Here is a 10,592-nt window from a genome sequence, read left to right as displayed (position 1 = left end):
ACAACTATTTCACTGATTTTTCCTTATTAACTGTTCTCTTTTATTCAGTTCAGATCTAAATGCAATAATGTAACATTTGGGGAAAAAGATACAGCCTAGTAAGCCAGTGCTGGAGGCTAAGATAGAGAAGATCTCCACAGCCACCACATATTTCCCTTTGATACTCAGGTAGGCTGGAACAAAGGATAACCAAACGGTGCAAAAGATCAGCATGCTGAAAGTGATGAACTTGGCTTCATTGAAACTGTCAGGTAGCTTCCTAGCAAAGAAAGCCACCTGGAAACTTACACAAGCTAGGAGGCCCATGTAGCCCAAGACACAATAAAACATAGCAGGGGAGGCATCATTACATTCTAATACCACTTCTTCCATCATTGAATGCATGTCAACATTTGGGAATGGAGGGGAATTTACAAGCCAAATGATACAAATGACTACTTGAATGCAGGAGCAGGAAACAACAATGGAAACAGACAGTCTTTCCCCCACCCATTTCCTCATCTGGCTTCCAGGCTTGGTGGCCATGAAGGCCACAATCACAGTGATGGTTTTTGCTAACACAGAAGAAACGGCAATTGAGAAAATGATGCCAAAGGCAGTTTGGCGAAGGAGACACATTACCTTCTCAGGTTTTCCGATGAATAGCAAGGCACAGAGGAAGCAGAGCAGAAGTGAGTTGAGAAGAGTGTATGTGAGGTGACGGTTGTTGGCTTTCACAATGGGGGTGTTGTGGTGCTTTATAAATATCCCAAGCACTAGGACTGTGATCAAAGAAAGGGTCATAGCAACAAGAAGAAAACCAGCTCCCAAAGGTTCTTGATAAGACAAGAAGGTTACTATCTTCGGAATGCAATAATTCTTGTTCTTGTTTGGAAAATGACCAACCGAACATTGGGAACAGTCAGGCATGTCTGCAAAAATAGTGGGGAAAGGGTTTTAAGTCAAGCAAGCTGTCCATGTTTTTCATCTCACTTTTTACTTACAGGCTCATTCATTTAGGATACAGTCAACATATTTGATAACTCTGTACTGTATATATCTTGCCTTGATGATCAGAGATTGTCCCTTCTGGACATAGGCTGCAATCATGACAGCAGAATGGCTTCCCTTCCTTCTCTTTCATCCTATATCCAGGATTGCAATTCTCACTGCATAAAGACAGAGGTTGTACCTAAACAGAAAGAACAGAGTATCTGGGAAAAAAGTGGCTTGAAATTTCTAAGGTTAAAGAGAGCTTAGAGCATGCAATGAGCTCTTCTTAGTTTCCAAAGAATGATGAGAAATCCTCCCTGATCACACACACACCTCCATTCTAAAGTAACACATTTCCTTTAAAAACCTGCTTTCCAGTCCTACCTGGTTAAATCGGGGATGCCATACCATGGATTCTTCATCAATCTGAAGTGCTTGCTCTGAAAGAACCTGGGGATGAGTCTTTCCAACTTTTACTCTAACAAAAGATTGGTTTGGAAATGTTACCCAGTTGATAACATCAAGTCCTGCTATCAATTCTCCGTTGTGGTCAAAGGAAATCTGGTCTCCAGCACTGTTGTTAAATGAGACGCGTCTCAGAAAGTGATGGAGCTACATTGAAAAATAAAATAAAAGTCTGTAACGTAACAAACAACAGCCCAAATAACAACTGCCACCACTTCCTAGGTCTACATTCACCAGTGAGTAGGAACATTTTGTCAGATGGCATTAACAGAAAGTAAGAAGAAGAAGGTTCCAATGGCATTGACAGAAATTAAGAAGAAGAAGAAGAGTGGGTTTTTATATGCCAGCTTTCTCTACCATTTAAGGAAGAAATCAAACCCTCTCCACAACAGACACCCTTTGAGGTAGGTGGGTCTGAGAGAGTGTTTCAGCCCCTGGTCACCCAGCTGGCTTAATTTGGGGGAATATTTAATACAATTACTATGCACTGAATTTCATGACTACAGAGATGATGGGCCCAGCCCATGAATCTTACAATCAAAAATAAATAAAGCAAACTTGACTTATTGTATGTGCTTCATTTAGATGCTTCATTTTGATGGTAGCATAATTTTGGTATGGGTGGGAGTCTAAATATTGAACCAAAGCTTTGATGGAAAGGAAAGTGCTCCATGAATCAACATGTTGCTGTTTGTGGCCAACTGGGTTCAGCTCCAGAGAAAGGATCTTTGTGGGGGGCAAAGTATTTCTTATCACCCCTGCCACAGAGCCGAATGCTCTGCCCACCCCTTCAGCTCCACAGCTCATTGCCACAATCGGGGCGGGCATATTACAATACAATATAATACAATTACCTTTATTGGCATCATAAAATAATAAAACATGTCGCACCCCTGGCAACAATGGGTTAAAAATCATTCTTATTAATCATTATTAGTGATAATTTATCAGTTAAAAATTAATGTTTTATCGGACAGGCATATTCACATGCTGATGTTGGGGGCTGATGATGCAGGTGCCCCTGAGTCACCCGGCCCCCTTTGCCTATTTAAAGCCTGTTTTGGCCTGGCCATGGCAAATCCCACCCACCCTTCCTCTGTTCATGGTTTTCTTGCTTTTCTTTCATCAGAGCTTAGGTGGTTTTGGTATTGGGGTGGATCCAATTGAGGGAAGATGTGCCTGCGTATGTGCCTTTCCCCATTTGGGGACCCCCTTAAGGTGTCTTGGGATGGGGTACATCATCATTGTCCAGCTCAGGGGCTGTTCATAGCTCCATTCCTAGGTGGCATAGGTTCCATTCAGAGATTCATGTCCTGTAGAGCCACCTATATGTTACTCTGGTTGCTACCCCTGTTCCAAAAGGGCTGCTTTGCCCATGGGGCCAGAAAAGCAGGCCTTCAGATCTTTGACAGTACTGATGTACAGATGAAGGACAGATTTGCATTACTAAAGTTCAAGTGAACATGAACCAGAAGAACTATGGGTTGAAGCCAGAGATATTATCAAGGAAGAATGTGCAAAGACTATTCCAGTAGTCAAAAGAAATGAAAATCCTTGATGGGTGACTGATGAAATATTTAAAATTGCTAAAGACAAATGAGAAGCAGAAGTAAAAGGTAACAGAATCAATATCAAAAGCCTAAATGCAACCGTCCAGCAACTCAGAAGTACAAAGAGAACTATTATAATAACCAGCGTGAAGAAATAGAAGAGAACCACAAAAAGAAAAACAAACAAACAAGAGATCTGTTACACAAGATCAAATAAATCAAAAAGAAATTTAAAGCACATTTAGGCTAGAGATGAAAGGATGACAGATTCCTTCCAAGAAGAATCTTTTGAAGAAGAATGTACGGGTATAGAAAATGAAGTGAAATTGCCCTTAGAGAAATTGAGACAAACACATTACCAGAATCAGTTGGGATACCAATAGAAGGATGGTATACAATACCTGCCAGGGTTGGTGATTTTGAAACTTCTTTCTCTCTCCTTGCATCTTTGCTCTAACTATTAAAGAATGCATAGCCTGCAGAGCATAAGCGACAGCATAGATCGCATTGTAGATGCTGTAGCTAGGGCCAGTCATGCTCATTTCAAAATCCATCAGTGTCTCATTTCCAGTGCAGTTCACCCAATTCCCATCGCCCAGAACAGAATTTGGGAATGCACAATGAAATGTGTACAACCAGAAGTCCTTGAGAAACCCATCTCCTTCTGCACTGGATGGTTTTCTGCTCTTAAAAAACTGTTGAAATCCCTGAAGTTCATTGGAGTGAATTGCAACCGTTATCATGCCATGGAATATTTGCACATCCCAGTTTAATTCCTTCTTATAGGTTTTTAATTCCACGTGAGCTGTGACAATCCATACTTTACCTTTTGGTTTTGGCATCGGGTATTTAATTTCCATGAATCCTATCAAACCTCTGAAAATCATCATGGTACGAGCTTGTCCTTTGAAGAGAATTACATTGGCAGTGCTCTCCATCATTTCTTCATATAGTTCTGAAAACCTTTTCATATATTCTGTCATATAATTATTGCCTTCTACATTGGACTGTGAATACATGAAGGCAAAACAGATGCCATGCTGGGAAAAGACAGGAAACATCCTCTGCACGAACCATTCTAAATTCTCTCCAATCACAGTAAAGAGTCCAATCCATTTCCAGTTGAAATGCAGAAGTAATTGGAGAATTCCCAGGTACTGATGGGTTTCATTGGGGCCCATATTAAAGAAGGATGGGACTTGGGTGTTATCCTTCATCACTGGAGCAGGACCATACAAGAGCTAAAGATAGATGTTCAGAATGAAAGAGATGCATGTGAACACAACAAAGAAAACTGTACAAACCACTTCATGTTATATTGCTTTGTTAAAGAAATTCATTTTGGATATTGCCGTCAAATGCAGAAGTAGTCTAAGGCAGTCAATGAATAATCATTTATCTCAACATCAAGAGAGCCAGGCTAAACTCACTGCTATTTCCTTATGTTACCATTGAGCTCAAGACCACCTTTCCACTTTGGGAGGGGGGCCAGGGAGGCGCTACTAATCTGACTATCCAGAGGACTCCCTTGTCGAAAGCATGCCTGAATGTGCAAGTGAGCTGCAACAAAGATGTTCCCACCCAGTAGTGATACTGTTGAGGACTTTCTTGGGGATGGAGAAAGGACAAAATAGCTCCACCAGCTCCCAGAACCATTAGCACCCTCTTGCTGCTGACTTGTTTGATCAAGCAGAGCAAGCTAGGAAAAGCATGCCACTGGTTCATAAACATACATACAAAGAGGCAGCCATATGTAACTTCTACTTCCCCTCCGCTGGGGTTTGAAGGCAAGAGGAGTTCAAACTATTCCACATTGTAATTCTGCCTCCTGGCTTGGTTTATTGATATGGGAGCTCATGCTGGGGTGTGATGCTGCTTCTGTAATATCAATAGCAATGTGCAAGAAAAGAGTGTATTTTCTACCCAAACTGTACTTTCTCATCCCCAAAAAGATTAATGCACAATGGAACCATTATCCAGCAGTGTTCAAACCAGAGTAGACCACTGGAGTAGGAATGAACCATCCACAGATGCCTGGTCACTCCAGAAATATATATACTGTTGTATGAACTGCACACAGTATTTAAAGAAATTTGGATAATGATTTTTTTTTATTTTCTTATTCTTTTATTAAAAGAAAATGAGATTATAACAATAAAACAGAACTACAACATTACTAAAATACACATACTGCAAATTCTTAAAAATAAACTAAAACCTTGCTGCAATATAACTAAAATATCTATACCAGTGAGCCAATATTGATAATGATTTTAAAGCATTTTTTTAAATAGAATTACCTTTACAACATGAACTGTTTCAAAGATGGAAAAGTGTAAAGCCAGGAAAGAATCTTTAAAGAAATTCTCTTGTCAAACAAAATCAGCTCATGATATAAAGAAACCAGCATCTGGTTTGTAATGGGGCAGGTAAATAATTGGCAAACTGTGTATCTGTAGCTATGTGCCAAGAAAAGACTGTATTTTCTTCCTAAACTGTCCTTTCTCATCCCCAGAAAAAGGCTGTCCTTATTAGAACTGTTATTCACCAATATTACATTATTCAAACCAGAGTAGGCTACTGGCATAAGAGTGAACCATCCAGAGGCGTTTGATCACCCCAGAAATGTAAAATACTGTCATATGAATTGCATCAGTTTTTTAAAGTAATTTTGATAACGAATTTAAGCCATTTAAAAAAAAATAGAATTCGCATCATGACATATACCCTGAAGTACATCAGAGATGAATAGTAACATGGAGAAGTGTAAAGCCAGAAAATAATCTGTAAAGAAATGCTTGCGCCATATTCTCTTGTCAAACAAAACATATTAAATCAGACCATCATAATGTACAACGAAACCAGCTCCTGTCTTGAAATGGTATTGGTAACTAATTTGCAAACTTATATATCCCTCACAGATGGCCTACCTGTGGGATCTTGTAGATGCTCAAAAGATCAAGGATAAGTGGTGAATTATCTGAATGAATGTCCTCAAGAACTGCTTGTATGTTGTCCTGGATATCACATTTGTAGTTGGGGAGGAATCTGTTCCTTGGAGAAATATGTTGTAGAGCAGCACGATATGTCAATCTTGGATTCATATAGCTGTCATAGATATAAAACCCCAGGGTGAGATTTGGCAAAATCTGTGGATTTTCATTGATCTCCTTGATGCCAAAAGCCAAAGCCAGGATGTGCTGGTAGTTCTGAGGCATCAAACTACAATAAAGATTGATATTTTGCATCATACACTTATTCTTTTGTTTGTAAAATTAACACCTCTAAGCCGTATAACTGCTTTTATTGCTGTTGCAGTGTAAAATCTCAGTACAACATTTGAGCGGTAAGTATTATTCGAGGCTTGTCTATGTATGTAATACATGATTATGGTTCATATTTGGAGTAAGAATGAGTGAGAAGATTGTTACTACCCCAGACTAGAGAAATTATGGGTTTCATCTCTTTCAATTATATCCTGCCTCACATCCTGCCTCCCATTTCTGTGGTACAAAGGGGTAAGCTGCAGGACTGCCTTCAAAAGCTCTGCTGAGTTCAATCTTGACAGAAGTCAGCTTCAAGTAGCCAGCACTAGGTTGACTCAGCCTTCCTTCCTTCCTTGTGAGGTTAGCAAAATGAGTCCCCAGCTTGCTGGGGGTAATGTATAGATGACAGCAGAAGGCAATGGCAAACCACCCCGCAAACATAATCTGTGTCTAGCAAACATAGCGATGTGATGTCACTCCATGGGTCAATAAGGCCCCCGTGCTTGCACAGGGGACTACTTTTACCTTTTACCATAGACATAGAACTACTCAATGTATTCATGTAAAGTTAATCTTTAGCATGGTGTAGTGGATAAGAGAGGTGGTTTGCAGCAGTGTTATCTGATCTGGAGAGCCAGGTTTGATTCCCCACTCCTCCACATGAGTGGAGGAGACTAATCTGGTGAACTGGATTTGTTTCCCCACCCCTACACGCAAAGCCAGCTGGGTGACCTTGGGCTAGTCTTGCTCTTTCAGCCTCACCTACCTCACAGGGTGTCTGTTGTGGGGAGGGGAAGGGAAGGTGCTTGTAAACCGGTTTGATTTCCCCTTAAGTGGCAGAGAAAGTAGGCATATAAAAAGCAACTCTTCTTCTTCTTCTGTCATAGCACACCTCAAATAATGACACAAGACAAGCATGTGTGGGTTTTACTAGTTTTATTTACTTGTTTAAATCATTAAATGGATGGTCCATATCACTGCTTCTTCAAAAGAGCTTGTCGTTTTGAGGGTGGGCTGCACTAGACATTGATTGCAGATTCCTAATTTTGTAAACTTATTCTATGAGATATCCCCTCGTCTACTCTACAATTAGAACTGGGGCTCCCAAACCTATCATCTATTATATATCAGTCTGTCATTAAATTGTGGTACTCCTTCTTTGAGCCATCACCAGCTCCTGATATGTTTCAATTGTTAATCGCAGATATCTCTGTGTCCACCTAGATTAGCGGATTATATAAAAGAATGTCCCTCCCAATGGAGCAATTGAAAGCTGCAAGGAATAGTATTTGGAAAGCAAGATGTAAACAATTACAAAATAAGACCTTACATGAGGATTGGTCCTAAGTGTTGAAGGGCACAAATTGTAAATATTCACCTCTCATCTTCCAGATTCCCTTTAACAGAACATTTTCCTTTCCTTTATTCCTTAGAAACTCTTTAACCCATTGATTTTGAGCAGCATAATTTTGAATCCATTGTTTGGGGGGATATAAGGACTGATATAAATTTTGCCAGAGTTAAAAGTTTTCACACCCTCTCTGAAAGGGCCAAAGGCAAGGGAACGGGGAGAAATGAAGTCTGCTTCAATCACCTCTACTGCAAAGCTCTACCATAGATGATGTCCATTCCTCAGAAAGGAATGTTAAGGTAACCCCAGTAACTTGTACAACATAGTTAGCCCTTGGTGGTTGTGTTTCTTTTAGCTTCTGATACTAGGTCCCTGTGCTCCTGGTAAACAGAGTTGTTTGTTAGTAAATAAATACCTTTTTTCCTTTTCCAAAGATGTCAGACTGTGACCCATAGAGTGCTTACCCAAACTGGTTGCCATTTAACCATGCACAGACCAAATTCCTGACCCAGTAGAAGGCTAGTAGGTCAGGGGGATGACAATGTGTTGAAGTGAACACACACAGAGAGAGAGAGAGAGAGGATGCCTCTGTCAGAATCTCAAATCACTGATACTGAGAAAGGGGCAGCGTCTGAGTAGAGACAACCTATTGTCGAAGGCTTTCAGGGTCAGAGTTCATTGGTTCTCGTAGGTTATCCGGGCTGTGTAACCGTGGTCTTGGTATTTTCTTTCCTGACGTTTCACCAGCAGCTGTGGCCGGCATCTTCAGAGGAGTAACACTGAAGGACAGTGTCTCTCAGTGTCAAGTGTATAGGAAGTTTAAGAATGAATAAGGCTTGGCTTCCTGTCTTGAAAACCTCCAGACTAACAAAGACTACAGTCAACAATAGCCATGCAGATTAGCTTTGGATTTCACACATTAACAGATCACTTCAGGATACAATGGTTCCATATTAACATACCACACCTTCATTAGCACATTATCTTGATACTTACAGGACAATGTTAGCACCTTTGTTACCTTTTGAAGGACAATGATTCAGCTCAAACCCAACCCCTTTTTGACTATATATTACTCTTCCTACACACTTGACACTGAGAGACACTGTCCTTCAGTGTTACTCCTCTGAAGATGCCGGCCACAGCTGCTGGCGAAACGTCAAGAAAGAAAATACTAAGACCATGGTTACACAGCCCGGATAACCTACGAGAACCAATAGAGACAACCTGCTTGAACAGTATAGAGCAGTATAGAAGCACTGGGAGAGTCCAACCCACCGACTCACTAATCCCACACCATCTCTCAGTGGAGAGGCTGGGACATCACACAGCCAGTTATGTGAATCATGGATAAATACAACTGTTGTGTTCAGGAAGCAATCATCCCTGAATTCAGAAAACAGAGTGGTTCCCAAAGATCAAAGAAAGGAGCATGGTAGTCATCAAAAACTACAAATTCCAAGAATCAGCATTCTGGGCTGCAGCTCTCTATTAGGAGGACATTGTTCATATCTTACCTTTCTGCAACCTGACCCACTTTTATTCAGCAAACAGTAGCTGATCAGTCTATTAATTTAGAGTCAAGATTAGTATAGCTGCAATGCTGTGCCTTAGGACAATTCCAGCTGGCCACTTTATGTGTACAAATGCTCATAGCTGCTCTGTATTTCACCATCGTTTGGGGCTATGATTCTATTCCTTTTAGAATCACTTATTTAACGACCATTATTTATGGTTTAACTGAATGTTAAGGGGAGGCCAATGAATATCTTTAATCAGATTTCTTGCAGTTTCTTGCCTTTCCAGACAACACAATTTTAAAGAATACCGAGATAGTAATGTACATATACACAAATGAAAACTAAATAAAACTATTTAGTTAAAACATATCCAGCTTTAACTCTGTCAGTACAACCATATTAATAAATACAGCATTGATAATAATTTAATAAATCTGAGGATCCAGAGAAAAGCAGATAACTTAGTGGACAGATGTTTATGAGAGATTATTTTGATGTATTAAGTGTAGCGTTAAATGTCCATGTTCTAAGCACCACAAAGTTATCTGGGCTTGCAAATAAAGTTATGCCTTTCTATTAATCTCATCATGCTAGGAGTCTTCATGAACTAGCAATGATCACCTTATACTTGGGCACCAATCACAACTACCAAATCCTCAATTTGCCCATGACCAAGAGAAAATCCTGGGGTTGCCTTTCACCTCCCTCTCCCTTTGAGATGTCTCTGTATGTAATGGTGAGGCAGATCTGGGTGTGGCACAAGCTCTAGGAATAGAAATGACAACATGTGAAGGTCTCCTATGTGATTATTCAGGTAGAAAATATAAACCGGGCACCTGCTATAACAAAAAGGAGTCTTAAATTACGTACACGGACTTTTCAGATAGTATCCCAGGAGGCTGGCGCTTGAAGTCTTTCGGACTGGTGGTAAAGAAGCTGTGAGATACAATGGCACCAATGATGAGATCTCCTGGATGAAGATACTTATGGAGAATAGGGTAGCTATCCACAAGAGCACATTGAGAAACACGAGCCTTGCCCACAACACGACTGAAAGCCAGTAACACCACCATCACTAAGATCAACATCCTAAGTGCAAACTTTTTCTCTGATCATAGGCTCCCCAGTTTGAAACTATAGCAGCAACACAACTATAGTGGTGCCGTAGAGCTTCTACTTTCTCCTGTTCAATATGTATCACCTGTGTTACAATAAGATAGTCCTTTAGTTTCCATGATTACGGTGTCCAGCCTAGCAACGATGGCCTTGAAATCAGACGCTTAAATACAAAGTGGCATAAATCACCCCTGAAGACTTCTCCCTGTCCCTAGTTCTCAAACAAACAGGAGAATATGCCACCTGTCACTGTTACTCTAATTATTTCTCTTCCTGGCTGCTGGTGCTCTATAGGGAACATAGGAAGCCAAAGAATTAATTACAGTTCTTTTAGTAATTACAGGGGACCTAA

At 40.4% G+C, this 10,592-nt stretch overlaps 1 protein-coding gene across 1 annotated transcript; it reads right to left on the bottom strand.

Annotated features, from left to right (window-relative positions):
- Positions 1-9: 9 nt before the first annotated feature.
- LOC130490497 (vomeronasal type-2 receptor 26-like) lies at positions 10-10,197 on the bottom strand. Its single transcript, XM_056864322.1, has 6 exons — positions 9,995-10,197; positions 5,918-6,209; positions 3,389-4,228; positions 1,357-1,584; positions 1,045-1,171; positions 10-911 (listed from the first exon to the last, which is right to left on the bottom strand). The coding sequence occupies exons 1-6, from the start codon at positions 10,195-10,197 to the stop codon at positions 10-12; spliced, it is 2,592 nt and encodes an 863-aa protein (XP_056720300.1).
- Positions 10,198-10,592: the final 395 nt, after the last annotated feature.

The sequence above is a fragment of the Euleptes europaea genome, chromosome 18 (genome assembly GCF_029931775.1).
Source record: "Euleptes europaea isolate rEulEur1 chromosome 18, rEulEur1.hap1, whole genome shotgun sequence".
Lineage (NCBI taxonomy): Eukaryota > Metazoa > Chordata > Lepidosauria > Squamata > Sphaerodactylidae > Euleptes > Euleptes europaea.
Note: the sequence above shows the minus strand (reverse complement) of the source record. Positions and strands in the feature narration are given on the sequence as shown.

Excerpts from the sequence above, each read along its gene's own strand:
- LOC130490497 (XM_056864322.1), bottom strand. The coding sequence starts at position 10,197 with ATGGTGGTGTTACTGGCTTTCAGTCGTGTTGTGGGCAAGGCTCGTGTT. Across the intron at positions 1,585-3,388 it reads AAAATCACCAACCCTGGCAG|CTCCATCACTTTCTGAGACG; the intron begins GTATTGTATACC and ends TTTTCAATGTAG. Across the intron at positions 1,172-1,356 it reads GGCATCCCCGATTTAACCAG|GTACAACCTCTGTCTTTATG; the intron begins GTAGGACTGGAA and ends CTTTCTGTTTAG.